General features: G+C 42.3%; 1 protein-coding gene across 8 annotated transcripts in view; it reads right to left on the reverse strand.

Annotated features, from left to right (window-relative positions):
• The window catches only part of meis2a (Meis homeobox 2a), a 113,410-nt gene that overhangs the window by 31,613 nt on the left and 60,045 nt on the right, over window positions 1-21,752 (reverse strand). For all 8 annotated transcript variants that reach the window (XM_086049360.1, XM_086049361.1, XM_086049363.1 and 5 more), the window contains exon 9: window positions 4,080-4,156. In XM_086049360.1, the coding sequence (XP_085905486.1) occupies window positions 4,080-4,156 (77 nt within the window). The remainder of the gene's footprint in view (window positions 1-4,079; window positions 4,157-21,752) is intronic.

A 21,752-nucleotide genomic window follows, 5' to 3' on the forward strand; every position in this document is an offset into this window, starting at 1 on the left:
AGCAGCAGAATAGTGGACTTTAACCTTTCCCCGTGTTCTTTATTAACAGTGGCCGACTCATGCATTCAGGTGAGGCTGTTAGCTAATGATGCAAACTGGAGATAGCGACTACAGGAGCCGGACGGACTCGAGGATTTAAAGCGGTTGTTTTGGGTGGGTGCAGGTGAGCAGCAGGTAGAAAAAGGAGGACGGACTCCAACACAGGGCAGCCTTGTGCCGTCGCCCGACCGCAATTGTGGCGGAGGACAAAGCCCCCGATTCAGCGCTTCCTTTCCCCCATGGGGGGGAGAGCGCTGGAAACCCAAGACGGCGACCATACAGCCCCGACGGCCCCCTCCTCCTCCCCTAAGCGCGGCCACCGCCGATCCTCTGTCTCCCTGGCTTGCGTCTCTATCTGTCTTTGGCCCGTCACGTTGGCAGCGGACACGCATCAAAGGCAAACACAGAACAATGCGAAGGCCCAGCCAGGAATTTGAAGAGCTTTTATTTTTAACAGGAATTTCGGACGGCAGCGGTGTGTCATGTCCCGGGCGGGCTATCTCAGCGTGGAAAGAGAAACCAGAGGAGGGCAAATAAAACAGTTATTTGAACGCAGCGTAGTGTTCCTGATATCAAAGCGTTCTCCCCTAAAAATGAAAGTAGCATCTGCAAACTTTGTAAGAGGTATTTAGACGACGACGCAAAGTCGAAAGGAGTTTCGGATAACATGGACATTCCAACATGGGATGTTATAATATGCATGCCAGGCCAGTAGTTGGCGACAAACCAACAAAACTATCTTAATTGGAATCTCTTGTATAACACTCTGGGTTGTTTTCCCCATTGTTGTTTTCAGTGATAACAATGCTAAATAGCTGTCTTTGACACCACCACTTTTTTTCAGGGTCCAAAAGATTGTGCAAGATTTAAAAAAAAAAAGGCACTAAGTATTCTTTAAAAAAAGTAAACTTGAATTCCCAAACATCTTTCCGGCCTTCCTTTTTCCGTACGGCTGTGCAATAAAACCAATGATTCAAATTAATCCTAAAAGATCAAATTAATTGAAAAACAGTCAACGCAAACATTTTTTTTCAAGAATATGTTCTATGCAAGCCCACTAGTTGAAACACAGCATTCTGATAAATATTACGTTTGTGGAATGAGTGTTAATCCGCTCGTTTTTAGCCGTCTCTGGGGGCGGCCATTTTGTCTTCTGTCGACTGAAAATGACATCACAACTACTCACAACGACCAATCACGGCTCAGATTCAGAAAATAGGTCAGCCGTGATTGGTCGTTGTGAGCAGTTGTGATGTCATTTTTAGTCGAAAGAAGACAAAATGGCCGCCCACAGAGATGGCTAAAACAAGTGGATTAACACTTATTCCACAAACGCAATATTAATCAGAAAAGTTTGGGTTGACATTTAAATACCATATAGTTTGTTGCAGTTAGTTTTATAAAAAAAAACAACAACACGTAGTTTCAGTTAGTTATGTTTGTTTCCAAAAATGCTTATTCAATTTTTGTTTTAGTTTCATTTGTTTACATTGACTAGCACAGCCTTGGCCTGGACCCGTTTGCATCCACTATTGGAAGTTGAGCAACATCTATGCTAACTCCTTTGAGCATCATTTATCTGCTCAATAGAGCTTGGAAACAGAAGTCCAGAACATTCAGAGAGAACTATTCAAACATTAAAATATTGAGGAGAAAGGCACCATTTCGCAAAGTCTATCTCTGTCTGCTTCCCTGTTCCTGCTGTATTAATCACCATGACACAGGCGAGGCGACTCAATTTTCTGCTCCCGTAGGTAAGGTGCACGACGCGGCGGTTTCGGAGACGACTGGCGCGAGCCATGAAAACAGGCGGCTAATCTTTGCTTACCGGTTTAATTGAAATGCTATCCACACTGTAGGGTGCATTAAAGTCTGATAACAGCGGTTCCTGTGGCCAATTTAAGTAGCTCGGCTCGGAGGGGGAATAAAGCAGAAGGGTGCGGGAGGAACGGAAGCTTGGGCGGGTGGGGGGGGGGGGCGGTAGTGATAGATAAGGCTGACAAACCAGGCTAATTCTGCAGGCATGTTTCTCATTGTGATCCAAGAAAAATGAGACGAAGAGAGAAAAAAAAAAAAAAATGAATCGGAGAAGCAAAAAAGAAAAAAAAATCAATTGACCCTCGGGTGGCTTGTCGGCCCGCGCGCCTGATAAACCTAAAAGCTTCGTTAATGTGGGCCCGCCTGTACCCAGCAGATAGAGCACTTTGTAAATGAACCCGCTTTGATAAATATATTAAGGAAAGCTGCGAATAAAAGGCACAGACTTGTCATTTGTAAATAGAACCCCCCGCTACACGGAATTAGAATGATAAAATGGGGTTCCATATAATTAAGTTTGTGTAAGACCTGAAATCCGTGCAAATACCTTCCCGGCGCGCTGAAAGGAGCCTGTCACTTCAATTAATCTGAACATCACCCTGAGAATGTACGGAACCAAATTAAGCCGCAGATAAAACCGAGGCTAGTATTTTGATAAGTAATTCCTGTATCATTTCTTTGCTTCTGTGATCATTTTATTTAATCCACCACCCCCAGTTATGTGCTAAGCCGTCTACAAAGGCCTCACCGGCCTGGCCACCGCCACCTTAATCCCGCCGTATAGCTGCCGTGCACCGGGGAGGGGGCGGCTGGCGCTTTTTGTGTGGGGGCACCCATGGCGGAGCTTGGTATGGGTTTTGGGGATGGCAAGGGTGGGCAAAAAGGGGGTGGGGGTGGGGGTTGGGGTGCGCTTGTGGGTGTGGGGGCTGCAGGGGTAGCTTATGATCTCCCTTAAATAGATTGCAGTCAATACATGTGTATCAAGCCACAAAGAGGAGCTGACTTAAGCGATAACCGGAACATCCTACTTGCTGACACATAATATTACAAAGTGTGCGCGTGTTTATTTGTGTGTGTGTGTGTGTGTGTGTGTGTGTGTGTGTGTATGTGCGCGCGTATGTATTTGGTAGGAAGGAATGCACATAAACGGTTTTCACACTTAAGCAAAGAGGTGGGGAACCTTTTTCCCCATTGTGGTGTATTCAGCCTAACTTAAATGCATATTTATACATGGTAATATATATATATATATATATATATATATATATATATATATATATATATATATATATATATATATATATATATATATATATATATATATATATATATATATATACACATATATAAAATGCTATTATGCTAGCTGGTGCGGTGAAGCTTGTTAGCGTCACAGATATTACCTCGGTCTCATATTCGTGATGTGATGATAGACTTTTGAATAATGAGCTAACGACAGCTTCCTATGGAGCTGAAAAAAAAAGGTGTTCATGTTGAACTTTGATGTAGTGAATGACCGCAAGCAAGCGCGTAGCTTCATCCAGATAAACAGCATTCAAAAGCAACAGTGTCCTTTTAAAGCTGACTCATTGTCTGTTTACTATCACAATCACTCAAAAGCAATAAACAATAGACCAATACAAACGTTGCAACCAGGAGCATTTAGCTAGCCATATTAGCTTTACTGCTAGTGCCTTGGAGAGGAAAAACGCCTCAGGTTAATAAGATAAAATGAGCATTTATGTTAACAAGCTAACAAAAGCATACCATCATAAAAAAAGTGTTCCTGAACTTGGCCAGTTCTCAACTCACTATTACGATCATTCAACAGCAAGAAGCTATAGACCAGTACAAACGTTACAACCAAGTGAGCCCCGTTAGCTTAGCTGCTAGCACTATGAACAGATCACATTCAAGGTTATCGAGGAACATCGTTCTCTCTAGTTACGATCATCCAAATGTATATCGTCCGCTGCAACAAAGAGCAAGCCTCCTTAGCTCAGCTGGCTAAACTGACAGAGCTTAGAATGAGGCCTTCCATTGGTAGAAAAAAAAAAAAAAACTCAACATTTTTCTAGAGCTTGCATTTATCTGGGTTCATTTGTCATGTGCTTGTGCAGGTGCAGATCCATGTACGCATACGCTGTACGTGTATGAGGCCGTACATTTCCCACCCGCATTTCAGAAGAATGAGGCAGCTGGAGGTTAAAATGTGGACTCACCAGTTGTTTACTTGTAAGATGGTGAGGCCCGTGTCTTGGGCTAGCTGCTTCTTCTGCTCTTCAGATGGGTACGGGTGCTGCGGGAGACAACACACACACACGCTCATTAGCTTCATAAATATAGACAGGAATGCGACAGCGTTAAATTCCTCGCGGTTCGACAATTGCTTTCGACATTTTTTTCCCATGTTGGCTGCATCGCACTGCACCTTCTTGGTGACCTTCATCCAACCCCGCCGCTCCCTCTGCATGGTAAAGACATGGGCGGCAAGCACGTGTCCACCCTCCATCAACGCACACACATATACAATTGGGCTTAACCTGTGAGAGCTGGCCGAACAAGTTTGCCAAAGCTTTCAAACTTCCTGACTCACCCCCCCCGTTCACACAAACAATGTACAGTATAGCCTCAACATGTATGTACATAAGTCAAGACTTCATGGTATGCCTCGAGACCTTACCTTACTAGATAATGCTGTTTTATGAATATTTATTGCTTTGCTCATAGTCTGCTTCTAGGTCATGCACCGATTTGCTAGCAAGTGAGAATGATCAATTGCCACCGACGGCCAGCACCATTTTGCATAACTGCGCTTGATGGTCCAATTTATTCAAATCGTATCAATAAATATCAAATCACAGCGACACACAGATCTCGTAATTCTTCACAATTCTAAATGTTGCTTTTTGTTTATTTATTGATTGATTTATAAAGCGTGATTGTGGATGGTATGATCAACAACGCCCTCTCAGACATATTGTTTGCTTCCACTGTTGTGAAAGTAATGATTTTGATTGACATTGACAATGTAAGAATCAAATGTTCTTTACTGAAGAAAGATTCTTTTAGCGTTTGTATGCAGGTTAATTGTAAAATTGCCCTTTAAATATACAGCTAATATGTATTGTGTCAGAGTATCAAGTGATCCAAGAATACTTTCAATGTGAAAATGTCACAAAAGTGACCGATCCACTACATAGGTCAAGTTGACCCAACTTTCTGTTTTTTTTTGTTGTTGTTTTTTTTCAGAAAACAACACAAAAATGGGTTGTTTTGTACAAAACAACTGCAAAAAATGGGCTGTTTTGTACAAAAAAAAAAAAACAGGAAGGTGGGTCAAATTGACCCAGTTAGTGGATCGGTCCATTTTTGACCCAAATTGGGTGATTTTTAACCCAAGCTTTTTTAGAGTGCATGCAATCCTGCTAGGTAACAAAAATGCTTGGAAAACAAAAATGCTTGGGAAAAAAATACATTTATATTGTGACTTGTGAGGGCGCTTTCATTCCATCAACACACGCAGTCGAGACGTTTCCACCTGAGGCCGCCGTGACGCCATTGGCGTCGCCTCCATCGGCTGACGTGTGCTTGGCGGGCCTTGGGCTGCTTGGCTATGAAGCATGACAAAACAACAGTGATCGCCACTGACAGATGTCTTTAAAGGCCAGATTAGGAGCTGGGCACACACAAACGACACAAATGTGTTTGTGCGCGCTCACGCACATGCGCGCGTGCACACGCACGTGCACGCCGAAATATTCATAGAGTTGACACCTGCAAATCAGCGCACACAAGAATTCCTTTTAAAAGAAGACACTTAAATCCTCCTCGATTTTCAGGTGGTTTCAGGCTCCATTAACATTCTTTGCCTTCAAAAAAAAAAAAAAACACCAACATGTCTTACCCCCCCTCCCAAGCTTGTTTCCCCTGCACGCTCATACAAAAAGCAGATTAACGCAGGAGCGCCTGCTAAATTAATTCAATTGTATTTTTGTATTGATTCTTTTTGTGCGGAAATAATTGATGCACGCCGAGGTAAACAGAAGTGAGGGGAAAACATCTTAATCTGTATTTGCACCAAAAATGTATTGGGTCTTTCTTAGCCTATACCATACCCCACCTTAAAATTTTGTGAAATTAGGTTGAGTAGTTTGATTGATTGATTGATTCTACTAACTAACAAAACAAAACAAAACAAAAAAAAAACCAAGCATTTTAACTTCTGTATCATTTCAGTAGTTTTTGCGTTCATCTAGTACCAGTTTTTCTTGTCGCCATGAAATTGTGAACATGCTGACCAAAACTGTTTGGGACAAGTAAAAACAATTTGTGAATTTGTCAGTGAGATACCAACGTAAACCAGCTAACTAATAAATGATAGCAAACAAAAAAAAACAAATATGAAAGCATTATATCTTACAAATCGTCGTTACAAAATTGTCGGACTTTAGTAAAAGAAATGTGTCTGAATCTGTGGCGAAATTTGATGTTGTCTTTCTTGCCTATGTGTTGACACTTTCAAGATTTTATGAAAACTGTTTTAGTCGTTTTTTACTTGACCCTGTGAACTACCATTCCGCTTCTTAGTGTTGCCTGTTGAAACACGCTCCTATTTAATTAAAACTTTTAAAAAACCTGTTTTGAAGAATGCACTCAATTAATAGAGAAACCTCCTTGGATTGGACAAATAACGACTCTTGTCTGCACGGAGGGATTAATCTAATGTGTCATCCGTGCCGATGTATGTCAAATTATCGACAACGTAATACAAAATGCGCTTTTTGATTGCCAGTTGTTGACAGTTCCTTGGCTTGGCAGACAGAGCGACTTCATTGACTTACTTGTGTGTACACGTGTGTGTGTGTGTGTGTATGTGTGAGTGTGTGTATATGTATGCATATATATATATATATATATATATATATATATATATATATATATATATATATATATACATACACATTTTATATATAAATATGATTTATGCTGACGTTTAAAATCACAGGCGGACCGGCCTATAGACGGGCACTATTTTTCCCCCCCCGGAAAAAAAGACGAATGACGGACGGCGGAAGGGTACCCACGCTGCAGACATATGACGAATAACAGACGCTCAATTTTTATTAAAAAAAAGCTCTGCTAAAATGTATACATTTTTGATTGCAATCGTAATAATTCTTTTAATAGGCTGAAAAAGGCAATTTAAAGATAAAAAAAAAAAGCAGGGAAGACAATAGAAAATCCATTCGCTAAAAAAAAAAAATATATATATTTAATTGAATTCTCTTTTTTATATGGCATGCCACTAAACTTGGCTTGGCAACAAAAGTTAAGAGGTGGGATGAGCATGTGCGTGTAACAACATGTAATGTCGTCCTCCCCCCGCCCCTTCCACCATCACTTATGTGTTTCTCTGTGTTTTCACATTAGCATTGACCTCAGTCAAACTCACGCTCTCCATTTGCGCGCACACACACACACACGCAAGCACGCGCAGAAGACAAACAGTGAGGATGACATGGAGGAGTAACATAGATTGGAAATGGGAGTGGGTCATTTACATTGTATTAAAGCGTCTGAAGCCTGCACAGTCCCTCATCCATCCCCCAAGCCTGCTGATAAATATGTGCACCAGCTCTGTGTTGTATGAATGATAATAACGAGTGGTCAGAAGCAACGGGAGGGATCAATCATCAAGGAGTGAGGTTGCTAAAACGCCCCAACAATTGGTTAAGGGGTCCGATTGTGACTTTGAAACATCGTTACAAGTGCAGAAATCAACTCAACACTTTAACTGCGGCACACTGGCCAACTTTACATCATTCGCAAATCCTGTCGCAGTTCCTTATAAACGAACTTTGCACGCGTCAAATTCCTGCGTAGACTACAGCCGGTCTGTTTATGCTTACGCCATGTAGACCGCGAACCTCTACTGCGCTGAATTTAAAGGGAATGAAGCCGGTCGAGTTGCCCAGCAAACAAGTTGGCTGTGTTCACTCCCACAATGGTGCAAACGCCCCTTTGTAATTGCAAAAATACCAAAAGAAAGAAAACCCATTTGACTTTTTATGTATTTCTAATCTTTTTTTTTTTTACATTGGTGTGCAATCTTTGTAATATTATATTGTTTTCCTATGTGTGATTTAATCATTTTGAAAGACTGATGAAAAATTTACGAAATCAATGGACAACATTTTGATAAAGTTGTGAATCCACTCAGGTTTTTCTTTTTCTAACATTTAAACAACATTTTAAAAGTTGTTAAGTGTGTATTTTGATTCCAAATTGTACAAGCTCGGTGGAGGGGTCGATCTTTCACAAGTTTCCGCTGTATATGTTTCACCCCCACACTCATGCCACCTCCTCTATCGAACCCTCTCGAGACCCTGAAAGCCGCACTCACCAAGCCTCCAACACGCCCTTTTTACGATTGTGACTGCGGGGCCACCCACACTTTATGCTGCGGCAGCTTTGGGGCTCACGCACGTCAGCTACAAACACACAACCGAGCACGCGCACCAACGCACAACCACACACAAACAGATGGACTTGAGAAGCGAGCCGCCACGGTGGGCCCGCTGGTTACGAGGGGGCAGCAGCCGTGAAATGGGAGCGACTGTTTAGACCTCCGAGTAACCTCGTCACGTTAATTGCGCTGCGGTGGAAGTGGTTGGGAATCGGAGATACGCTACCAGATTTCACCAACGATACTTATAATGTTGCGATATGGGGTTTTTGTGTCATACTTGCTATACTGGAAGAAAAACATCTATGCTGAATCATGAAATCGATGCAACTTAGAAAGGAAAAAGACCAGTTATGTCTATGTTATTGAATATGAAAGTGTCTAAAGATTAAATATAAGGCTGATGGGGGGGGGGGGGTTAAAAAAATGGAGTGCAAATTAAGAGTTGCAGAGTCAGCATTAAAAAAATGATTTAATTAAAAAAAAAAAAAATCTTAACTGTGAATGAATATACATTTGTTTATCCTGGACGTTTTAAATGTTATTTTTAATGGTCTTTTTCCACATTTTAATAGTGTTCCTAACTCACAATGTCTCTACTGTTACGTAAACAAAACATAAATGATGGTTATTAGCAGGGGCGGAGCCAGAACGTGGCTGATGGGTTGGGCCTGGAAAAATCAGGGCGGGCCTGAATATTTCTCTCATTGAGCACAATTCTCCCGTCCCGACACATCGTATTTCAAATAAAATGACAAACTGAATAATATGAAGTGGAGATCTTCCTTAGACAACCGCAATTATGCCATTCTTAATATTCAATCAGATAAAAAAACACAACGAAACACAAATTCAAAAATAATTTAATAATACTTCACTAAAAATTTGTAAGAATATATATTTTTTCATGAATCTCACTGGGTGGGCAGTTTGTCAATCCGGGTGGGCCTGTGCACACCCAGGCCCTCCCATAGCTCCGCCCCTGGTTATTATACAATTTTAGCACCGAAAAAGGAGTATAATATTGTAACAGACGAGACATACAATGTGACATTATGTTGCACCTGTAGCACAACACTCTGTATGTAATCAGCCTGCGAACACAAACACCATCTGACACGATAATGAATTGTATTAAACGCACTGCAGCCTAAACCCTGACGAGGTCTCACTGTATCCTCCTGAGACTTTAGGACATGATTATTTAATGGATGGAACACAAACACACACAGGAAGACACTATCGATAGCCAGCCCCCACTTCGCCCTCGATTCCACTCCCCCCCCCCCCCACTCCGCCCAGCAGCTAGCTTTGACCAATACGCCTTAAAAGCGGCCTGACCGCAGTCTAATAAATAATTAGCGGCCGAGACGAGAAGCTTCAATTTGTCAGCTCGGATCGAAAGCGCTTCGTTAATTAAGTTAAGGCCACCATGCTGACGCGAGCATCTTGTCTATCATCTAAAAACATGCACACAAACACATTAACACACACACACAAAGGTGGATAGCATTGTGCACGCGCACGTGCACGTGATTGGGGCTCAATTACAGGGTGTGATGTGCTCTCCTTTCCTGATAATGGTTGGAGAACATTACAAAGCTTAACCCTGCAAGCTTTCCAAGGGGGAGGGGGGGGGGGGGGAGCACACTCGTTCGCACACGCCAACTTGGGCTGAGCACTTTTGAAGAAATGATCTAATAACAATTTCATCCTCAATATTGCGATTGCGATTAACATAACATGCGATTATTTTTTTCAAGGTCCTCTTCCCATGTCGCAAACATCCTCTGTCGGAACATTATCCCACATTTCATTCGGCCCTGCTTGATGATGTCGACTAACCGTACCCTCCACCCCTCACGACCCCCCTCCATCCCCTCCCCTCCCCTCCCCTCCGGCCACAGTGGACCCCTCCAATTGATGAATGACATCATCAGCGTGTGACATGAGTTATAGACGGCGGTCACAAGGTTGTGGCATGGCTTTGCAAAAACCTATTCCACGCTAATGACTCCCAGGAAATAGGCCCGGTATTGGCTGTTTACCCCGTCGCCACGACGACACGGAAAGGATTGGCCACTAATGACCGCTGTGAAATATAGGTGGAGTTTTATGACCTCAACACGAGGACTTTGTGTTGTCATGGCTGTTTGTTTGGACATTTTGGTACGTTGGTGATATGGATTTAGGATTTATTTTCACGTGTTATTCGGATTATTTTTATTTGATATTGGGAGACGGGGCAATAATGACCCAATAAACACATTTTGGTTTAGTTTTCTTCATTTTCACTGACCAAGAGGTGGATTTATATATACTGTACACACACACACAAGCACACAAATGACAAACAAATGATGGCAGCATTTGATGGCTTTTGTTGTGAGTTTTGGGTGTGGTTTAACAGCAATATCCCTCGCACTGATTGGAATCGTATTTGTTTTTAATCAAAGTGACTGCGGGTTGACGGTATGTCAGAAAATGAATGCAATCAAATATAAAGAATGACATTTTAATATGAAATCTGCATGCGGCCTTCGGGCGGGGGGGGGTGGTTAAGATTGGCACATTTTAAATATCGACTCCCCATTATTATCGTTTCAATTGGCTGCGGTGACAAATGACAAAGGCGGCGAATGCATATCAGCCTTGCTTGCAGATCAAAAAAGATATGACAAATAATGTTTTTCAGAATCAATCACGATTGTTTACTATCTTATGTGACTTTTTCGACGCGCTTTTCTTGACAGATTTCCTGGTCATAAATTTGAGAAGAGTGTAAATAGAAAGACAGGCGACAATTAAGGTGATAATATTACTGTTCAAAGGAGCCACCCTGCAAGGAATTATTTTGAATTAAAAGAGAAAATGTTTTTCAAACTTTTGTTCAGTAGATTTTCTTTTTTTTAATTGATTTATTTATTTATTTGCATTTGTCTCTCTTTGTGGTCTTTTGTGAAACTTGGTGGGGAAATTTTGGTTAAACTGATCATTGGCTTTACAAAAGTACAGTAGGATTAGTTACAAAATATCGTGCTGTGATTATTATAAGTACGGGTATTTTTTGACAGGCGATTGGGAATTTTTAAAATTTTTTTTAAAGGGGAATATGTATTAAGCAGCAAAAGCCACCTTATCCATCTCAGGGGGCGGCCATTTTGCCACTTGTTGTCGGCGGAAAATGACATCACAGTGCCTACTGGCTCAGTATATGAATGTCACAAGAGCAAAACCAGAAAACAGGTGAGTCACGATTAGTCGTTACCTAAGCCCTGAGCAAGTTGCAAATTGGTCACTTGCGCTGCTTAATCCTTATTCCACAAACGCAATATTAATCAGAATACCATATTTAGACTACTGGGGTTGCATAGAGCATATTATTGTCCAAAAAACATTTTTGAATCGACTTCCTCTTAAACCAGAACACTTTTCAGTATACTGCATGTGTGTGTAGCGCATGGCTAAAGTCTGTGTTACCCGCTATTACTGGCAAATATCCCAATTCGAACATACGACATGAATGCCCTTTTCCTATTAAATCCTCGCATGACTCCGTGTCTTATTAGCACCTAAACAACCACCCACGCTTATAAAAAGAACCCACCCGATGCCGGCAAGCAAACCGCAACCACTACATGCCAACCGCTGATAACAACCAAACAAAGTGCACTCATATCTACCCCCGCCCCCCTCGTCCCTCCACCATGCGCATTCAGAGCATACCACCTCCCGTGCGAGGGGGCCGGCAGTGGACTGCCCTTTTGACGGTAAAAAAAAAAAAACGGTGATGATTGCAAACGCAAGGTCGACTGGTGCGGCCTGAGGCGTAAAGGGAAGAAGGGTTGTGCGTCTGAATATCTGCCGGCTAGCTTGGCGGTAGATCGCCACTCCAACTGACGCCGCTGGACCAGCGCCAGGACGCTCGTTTGCCCCGCGCCATTCAGTCGGACATGGTGCCAAGCTGTAAACCTACAGTAGCGGTAGAACGGGTGAGGAGGGAATGGGGGGAGGGGCTTAGAGGACTAAAGGAGCCCCCGTGATTGTTGCGAGCTAGGCGAGGCTAAATAGCAATCACTCCCACGCAATCCCAAAGCACCTCCAGACTTACTCGCGCTGAGCAACACAAAGAGAGAAGCAAGTGCTTGTTTACGCATCAGCGTCATACAAACACATGAAGAAGAACACGGGTGGGCTTTCGCCAGCACAGCGCATAATCCTGAAGGTATTCATTTCGCAAAAACATTTTGTCAAGGAGTTACCAGGTGTGTCATCCATGCAAGAAAAACTAAATGGCTCCCTCTATGATGTGTGATCCTTTTATGGTTCAGTTCATAGAGGCGATTTTTCAAACCCTGACAGTTGCCCTTAAGCCCATTTGAATTCTGTTGCGAACAAAAACAGCAGCACTGGCACCTAAACAGTGAGCAAATGAGAATGTCAGAGAGGTAGGCACTAGGACCCCACCACAATGGGTTGTTTGAGGCCGACGCCAGTTCGGATATTTGGCAGAATAAAATTCTGACAACAGATTGATTGGCCGATTAATTAAAAATATATACAAGGAATAAAATATAATGAATAATATATAATGACTAGAACAATGGAATTTCTTATGTAGTCGTTATCCTCCTTTTCAACACTGTAGCCTAATTAATCACTGGCTGCGGCAGAGACTTAAGTAAAAAGATTAAGATTTGTAACAGTTACTATGCTGATCCCTTTGGAGCTCTGTTGCTCACCAAAACAGCAGCACACAAAACAGAGGGATAATATCTGAGTGTTATTTATTTAACAACACCACATTTTCTCAAATCGTCCTTATCTCTCTAAGAGTTTGCTAAAAAATAAATGTCACTATTAAATTGATGGCACCTAATAGTAGTAAGTAGAAGTATTGTTGATTAAAAAAAAAAAAAAAAAAGCTAACGGCTGAGCCCATTTGAATTCTGTTGACCGCTGAGCCCATTTGGATTCTGTTGCTAACCAAGCAGCAAATAGCATAACCCAATTAGTCGCCTCGGCGGGTCATCCACTTGTGAAAAAATAAACGCCTCCCTCAAATACATGCCGGTCAGCAACGGCAATTAGATCAGTTCGTAGACGCTACCGTTCATGACGACCTTCCGGGACACCTTGATAATGGTCGCCCCACAAAGTTATGCGCGTTTGTTTTTTAGTTCTGACCACCCCAAAAATATTTACAAATATACATATTTAAAGCTAAATGTACTTGTACAAGAAAAAGTAAAGTAAATAAATCCGCTGGCTATTGATGGAAATATGGTATGTGTATTATTGTACTATTAGATATTTGTATGTTTACAGCTCATTAGATTAGAGCAGGTCTACCTAATGTTGTGACCAGTGATCTATCGAAATTTGCCAGTAGTTACGTTTTGATCTCATTTGTAGCCGGCAGCTGCAGAGATGAGCCTATTTTAATGACGACGGCGCAATAGGATCCCCCCCGTGCTAGCCCCCCTTCATCCCTTACAGTTTGGGGGTAGGTGGGGGGTCTTGCTTCTGAGTTCTTGTTCTTGTTCTTGTTCTTGTTCTTCTTCTTCTTCTTCTCCAGGCCCCAGCAGCTATCACTTTCGTGCTAACCCGTCTGGCCTCGTCTCATCGCTCCACCCTCCCAACCGTCGTTCAAAGCTTCCGCTGGAGCTGTAAGCCAGGTCCTACAGGGCAGGAATTTGGCCTGCTTTTTGCAAACCGGCCCCTGCTCGCCTTTGTTGTGATAACTGCCCGCTCAGGGGCACCCGGCACTCTACTGACTCTCCGCCTCACCTCATGTCAGCAAACTACAAGAGGTTTTTTTTTCCCCCTCTCCTGTTAAAGATGTTTGGCTGCGGTGACTAAGCCAAAGGGTTACTCTCGAAAAATAAGTGCAGTAGTACCATTAAAATCAATTTTCATGCCATTCATTCGTTCCAGAACCCATAAAAAACATGACCATTTTGTTGTTGTTTTCAATAGAGAAGAACAGTACTATATATATCAAAACTATATATATACATAAACATATATATATATTATATAAATATAATATATTGTATCAAAATGATAAAAGAAAATGTGAGCTGGAGTCAGTTGGGTTTGAAGGTATTTCAGTGTCTGCTCATTGCAAGTCTTCTATATATAGTAGGTATGTCTTGTATGTGTGTGCTTGGCTGTTTTTTTGTTTTAGTTTTTTTTTAAGTTCCTGTTTTAGTTCACAATTCGCACGGCCAGTACAGACCACCTCTTTACGAACAAATAACTTTGATTTGGAGCTCCCACCACAAGGTAATGTGCATTTGACCCTTTAGCTTATTCTGGTAGCCAGTAGCTAGCTAGTGTCAACTGATTTTTGGAGCTGTTTTTTAGCATTTATTAAAAAAATGGTATCTAATTCACGTTGGCTTGAAAAGCCTCTCGGTCAGTATCAATCAACTTTTGGAGAACATAAGACCTCGATGTGGTTTGTCTGTGAATGCTGCATTTGCTAGTTTAGCTTCTCGTGCTAGCCGCTTAACGGGAATGTGATGGATGCACAAAGTATATTACTAAATGCAAATGTTATATTTTAAGAGCAAAATAATACATTTTCAGTCATCTGTAGCCTTCAAATTGGTTGTCGAATGTGTGAGAAGTCCCAGAAAATGATAAGATTCCCTAAACTTGTGCTTGAGACGCAAAATGTTTCACTGATTTTGGTAGTCGAAGTATAATTGATTATTATTGTTCAGAAAGCTACCACAAAACCTCTTGGTAAAAAACTTTGGTGTTATTTATCCTTTGTTAATATAGCTACAGTATGTTAACATCATGGAATGACATGATACATTTTTCAAAGATTAGGATCCCGGGAAGAACAATAAATGACAAATTCACTTTTTTTTTTTAAAACCACTAAAAAGCAGATTGAAGGACTTCATGTCAGTTTTAAGGATAATTAAGCTACTGATTAAAAAAAAAAAAAAGAATCCATTTTTCCAATCGAACCCTGATTGAAAGCCCGGTGTGGCTGTGGGTGCAACCAAACGAGCACTAGCGTAAGCCTCCCATGCAAGGCACTTGCCGCTGTTGCCAGTCATAAAGTCATCGGGAGCAACAGCGAGCTAACTAAGCTTCTGAATAAACAGCACGGCCGTTTAATGACGTACGCACACATTGTAAAAGAAAGGAAACTGCAGTGATTTTCTAAACAGCTCTGAAGGGAACACAATGAATCACCTGGCATCATGTTACATTACAGCTCATCTATTGTAAGGAGACAATCTTGTTGGGACTTAATATTAACACACAGAAACTCCTTTTAAAGCCAATCCCTATTGTGTGGCTTGTTTGACTTGCCAATTCCGAGTAAAGTGGGGTTGATCTTCAGCTGAAATTGAAACAGATTCATTTGTGAGAGAAAGAAGAAGAAAAGAGGAGGAGGAAGGGAGGGGAAGTGGGGGGGGGGGGGGGGGGGGGCGCTGCTCAAATAGAAGCTTCTGAGAGTTTCCACTTGACGGCTCTCCCTTTCATTGTGCATTAACTTAATGAGCATAAGTATTGGGATACACAAGCCAAGACTCTCTTGCTCTCGCCTCTTCTGCCTCTTTAAGAGTTCACATTCTCCAGTGAAAGGCCGCGGCGCTCGAACGGCGAGCCTCGGGACACGACAAGAGCGCGAGCACTTACTGAGGACAAACAAGAACCCCCGACTCCAAAACGCCACACACACACACACACACGCCCGGACATACGCACACACACCCCCGGGGGCCAACTGTGGAATGTCACGCCAATTTGAGAGATATCATAAGACATTTGTAATGTCATTTTTTTTTTTTCTGTTCAGGTCACACACACACACGCGCACACAAACAAATCAAAAGGTGGTGTGTAACATTTGTCCATTACACCCCCCCCCCCCGCCCCCCATTCCCATTTGCTCCCCCCTCCGTGCCACAAACAGCTGCGGGGGGAAACTTCCTGTTTGCTAATGATGCTAAATGCGCTCAAGTCAGCCGTGTCAAATTTTCCCTCCCTTTCGACCAAGCGAGCTGGAAAAGAAAGATTTGCCTTCCTCTCCTCTACTGGCTTGTCTGTGTCAGTCAGTGTGTTAACGTGGTCATAGGGGGACATCTAATGATTGGATCGCCTGCACCATGATGTCCAAACGTCTTAGGTCATCGGCATCTTTGTTGTTTTGGACACCTTTTTTATCCATTTTTTTCCATAGTAACACAGTCAAGATGTTACATTTTGGTGAGAAAATGGATAAAGTACATGTTTACAGATATGCAACAAATATGACATAATATTTGTGCTACGATTTGGCCTTGGAGGGGGTAAGCAATCTAATAAGTGACGGACATTTTTAAATACGGGAAAAATACATTTCATTTTTATTTTTCATTGTTGAAAACTAATGGAAATGATAATAACTTCTGCGCAGTAGATGATTAAAAAGAACATTTTGATGTTATATTGTCTTTTGACTACACTTGTCAACAGCAAATTTGAATCAGAGATGACTTTATGTGTCGCTAAAAGCATTTTTGATCCTGATTTAAAAAATGTATTTCTTTTTTTCTGGCACATCAGGAGTTTGAGATATTTTCATTTTTTTTTATTTTTAAGTTTGACCTATAAAAGCTTCTGAAATACCGATTTGACCATGCGTTGTGATTTATAGCTATGACATAAAAAAAAAAAAACATCTATTGCTGAACCCAACCCTTGATTCATAAATATCACAAAATATATGACTATGTTACATATTATATTTTTGTTATATTTTTATTATTATTATGAAATCCTGATGTGCAAGACAACAAAGACAGTCGGACTCAAAAAAAATAATAATCTAGAAAAGTTTACTTGCATCTCACATTTTGAGCATTTTACCCCCAAAATATTGATAATGTCATTTCAATCTCTGCTGTCCTTTTGAATGTATTTTTGAATTGTATTTATTATTTATAATCTAATATTTATTCATTACAAGCATTTCAAATGATTAAATGATTACGTCATTAGGACTTACATTATGTGTATTGTATTTTGAGATAACTATAAGAATATGTTCTCTTTGTAAGAACATTTAAAAACATCTTTTCAAATCGAAATAAAAAAGGAATGTGCTTAAAGTAAAGTGGAAGAACGAAAGCAGTCCAACTTGAGCTACAGCTGTAGCCCGACTGATTGAGTTGAAGGTGCATTCATGCGAGATTCCAAGTAACATGCATGAAAACAAAGCCGGCCGAGCCTTTAATAAGCGCCACTCTGCCCCAACCTGTTGTGGCTGAAGATTTTTTGGGGCCCTCTCAAACATCTTCCCAGTCCTCCTTTCATCTCGTCAAGACGCTATCTCCTGTCATTGCTCAACACAGCCGAGGGCGGCCTGTCAAAAGCCCCGAGGAGCTTTTGCTTTTTTTTTTTTTTTTTTTTTTTTTTTTTCGGCGAGACGACGTGCGACGCAAGAAGATGAAGAAAAAGCAAACAGAGTCGGCTAATGGCGGAGCAGCGTTCCTCCGTCCTTCTTCTCAGCCTCGGTCTTAGGCTCAATCCTGCCCGGGGGGAGGGTGGCGAGGGCCACCTTTGACCCGGCTGGCCCGCCTGGCTCGCTACAGCCCTGTCGTTTGTTAGGGGCTTTATCCACTGACAAAGCAAGGCAGGAAGTTGGCAGCCAACCAGCAGCCCCATGGGAGGATGACCATCAGCTAGCTCAGCTTACCGCTTATTACAGGATGGCGGGACGCACGCATGCATGCGTGTGTGTTCTTGAATGCGTAAATGTTGTGTGGCGGAGAGCAATGAGGCTAACCTTCTTGTCGGGCCTGCTATTTTTTACTACTATGGCTGCGAGCGACAAATGTCCCCGCGCGCTACAAGCTAACCCGATCAGCTATGCGTGTTAGCGACAATCGGGCAAGCGTCCAGCCACGCTGGATGGACTCAGAGGACCTCAGCACACTTCACTCGGCACCCCGCCCCCGTCCCCCATGCCAGCCCTTGGGCTCATGGCGGCTCACTAAAACATTAGATCATAAGACGACTCCACTCCATAAAAGCCAGGTAATTCATACTTCATTTATACACCTTGGCGTTAATAAAGCCGATGAACTTTCACTGCTCGAATCTAATGGGCCATTTCCCTGCTCGCCTTCTTCGACTCTGCGTTGCCCATCGGGAGAAAGTAAAAAGCATTTAGCGTCGCGTTCTGCCGCTACTGTACGTCTCGAGCGTTGACGAACAATATCTTTTAGAAACAGCGACACCATTGAAAAAAAAAAAAAAAAAAAAAACGTTCACTTTGCAACCCTGAAACAGACCTTAAGGAAAAGTTCTGCATTTCCTCGATGTAAATCGTACAATCGCAATTGAGAAAATGCTGATTTGTAACTCGTCCAAAGAATTATTCGCCACGGTTGCGTTTTTTTTTTACAAATATTAAATCATGCAATTGATGAACTCAGGAGAAGCCCAATTATAAGAGATAAAACGTGGTAGTAGAGGCATATATGCTTCAGCCGATAATTTCATTACCCCCTCCTGTGTGTGAACCGCACCGTGCAAAAGTCTCGGGCCAACACTAGCTATGTTGGTTTATTTACTGATAACGCACACCGTCAAATTTCTCGTATCGAGCAAACACATCTGGATAATTCACATTCACCCCTTCTGCATCTTTTACGAATTGACCAAAACAAAAATCTGAATTTTTGGTCGTTCTCTCTATCTGGGTGGAACAAGGGGGTCATTGACCTCCAGGCCTAAAGCGATAGCATGATGGCTTCCCGGCCCGGGAGGCTGTTGACAAGCGTCTGTGTTCTTTTCAACAACTCGTTGAGCCACCCCCCACCCCGCCACCCTCCACCTCCCCACGCCATCTACCCCTTCCCTTCTCTGGAATGTAACACAACCGCTCGCTGAGGTAACCCAAGCACCTCCCCTCATCCCATCCTTCATTTATAGAAAAAAAAAAAAAAAAAAAAAAAAAAGCTAAGACGAAAAGAAAAACATGATCGGAGGAAGACCATCTGTGGGTGTCGGACAGCTGTCGCCCATCTCCCAATTTTTAAACCTACTTTCTCCCTCTCTATTTTCTTCCCTCGCCTTAAGATTTGCTTCTGGGACCATTGCCTGCGGAGTAATTAATGATGCAATCCAGCGGAGGGAGGACGCGTGACCGTTCCGGAATGCCTCAGGAAAAAAAAAAAAAAAAAAAAAAAAAAAAATCGGAAAAGATGCAAGAGGTAGAGAAGGACATAAAACAGTCAAGACGGTGAAAGAAAGAGACTGTTGATATCCGTTTCCTCGACAAGCCTCAACCCAGTCTTCCCCTCAAGTCTAATCCACCCCCACCCCGGTCCCCCCTTTACTTTCCATCCTGATGGAAGGATCGGGGGGCCTGACCTGTCTGGTGATTGATGGTAATGTCTCAGGAAGTCATTTTCCCCGACAGCACCCTGCCGCCTTTCACCAGGCCCGGTGCAGAGGTGAGGCCATCACATGGATCCTTTTAACTCTTTGCTGGCCAGGCCTCCCCGAGACTTTTCAGCTATCTCGAGAAACCTCCCCCCCCCCAAAAAATACATCGGCGTCACTCAGCGCACCCTAGCGTCCTGCTTTCAGATTGGGCGACACAAAAAAACAAGGCCGGTCCCAAAGTGCATCTACCATGTGGCCCCTAATTCAGGTTGCCGGGGATGGATCCCCACGACTCCATTACTGTCAGCGCTTACCACCTCCATTATAGCAATTAGGAGGTTCTAACACTAGGAATGCTTTTGCTATGCCCAATTGCTAACATCTGCCCCGTCTGGTCGCTTCTCCCCATGCGCCCGTTGTCTTCTCTCAGCGGCGCGGCCGTTTTTATACAGTCCCACTGTCTGCTCTTTGGCCACATTTGTTTTCTTAAATCCACTCAAACTGCGCCTTGAAGATATCCCTCGCCGTTTGAGTCCAAATAAACCGAAAATGATCCGTGAAGAGGCACGCCCCCCCCCCCCCCACCCCTGCTTTCAATAGGCTTCATTAGTTTTTAATATCTGGCACAGGGAAGTGGGAGTGGGGGGATAGCATGAAGATAATCAATGGAAAGAGGCTCGCAGCCTATTAATCTCCCCCAAAGGATTGCGGGTTAATACGCGTTCTTGCATAGGCAAACACGGCTGTCTGGTGGACACATCTGTCTGCCTGGATGGGCTACTTAATGAAACAGCCAGCGCTTGGCCATCGTGATGGATGGCGTCCCACTAGTGAAAAATGACTTCCCACAGACAGAGTTACACATGATAGGGCTCCGGTCCATATCACCGGCGACGATTTAGAACCATTTTAGGGCTGCTCAAGAAAGTATAATGCATGGTATTATTATTTTCTACAACAATGTCACTTCTAATCATTTTTACTTTTGACTGCAAAACAGTTTCATATCTGTATTTACTAGCAAGATAAGTGTATAAGGTATGCACAGCTGAGATTGAAAGCGGTCCCCAACCACTGATCGGCAGACCAGTACCTCTTGGTATCGGGCTGCACTGATATATTTGGGGAAAAAACGATTTTTTTTTTGTATGCAGGGGGGCGGGGGGTTAGCAGAGCATATATGAAATGTTGATGAATGTTTGCTGGTTTAATGGTTGTAGCAGAGCATATATGTCCAAAATGGACCGTATATTATCAGCAATATCAGACGGACCACGAACCGGGCAGTCGTGGAAAAACAAAAGTTGGGGACAACTGCTATAATGTACTGCAATAGCTTAGCAGTGCTTAACGTCAACTGTATAGAAAAATAATAATGAAAATATAGAACATATGTCTATCTATATGTATTATTATCATTTTAAAGTAAGGCATTTTTTATCATTATCTAGTAAAAAAAAACAAAAACATTTCAAAGACTTTTGCACAGCACTGTGACACGATTTTAATAAGAAATATAAGTTTGATGACGATTATTTGTTTTGATCAATCCAAACACTTTTACGAAGCAAACAAAAACAACAAACAATTTGAAGACTTTTTCCACAGTAATCTATACTTTGGTTTTAAAACATGTTTTCATCTTATCTTGTCATTTAAAATGCGTCCGTCAAAAATGTACACTAATTCGCTACGAGACATTAGCATAGTCTCTTAGGCCCCCTGCGTACAGTGGCCTTTAAAGGACAAAAGTTCTTTTATAAAGTTGTAAAAGTCAAAACTTATGAGCTCACCATAATAGGATTTGTCGCTTTAATACGGTCAGCGGTAGTAATGTATAATATTGACTACCTTATGAGTCTTTGCCTCAGGTTTCATTAACTTTGCACTTGCATTGCACATTCCGACTCCAGCTTGAGCGCCCCTAAAGTTCAGCAGCTGTGTTCCCCTAGCGGGGTTTACAATAAGGGCAAGACGCATGGCCGCTGAAGCGGCTCGCCATGGCGATGATATCAGCGCA

Source organism: Filicampus tigris, chromosome 13, assembly GCF_054856515.1.
Source record: "Filicampus tigris isolate MCC_2025a chromosome 13, RoL_Ftig_1.0, whole genome shotgun sequence".
NCBI lineage: Eukaryota > Metazoa > Chordata > Actinopteri > Syngnathiformes > Syngnathidae > Filicampus > Filicampus tigris.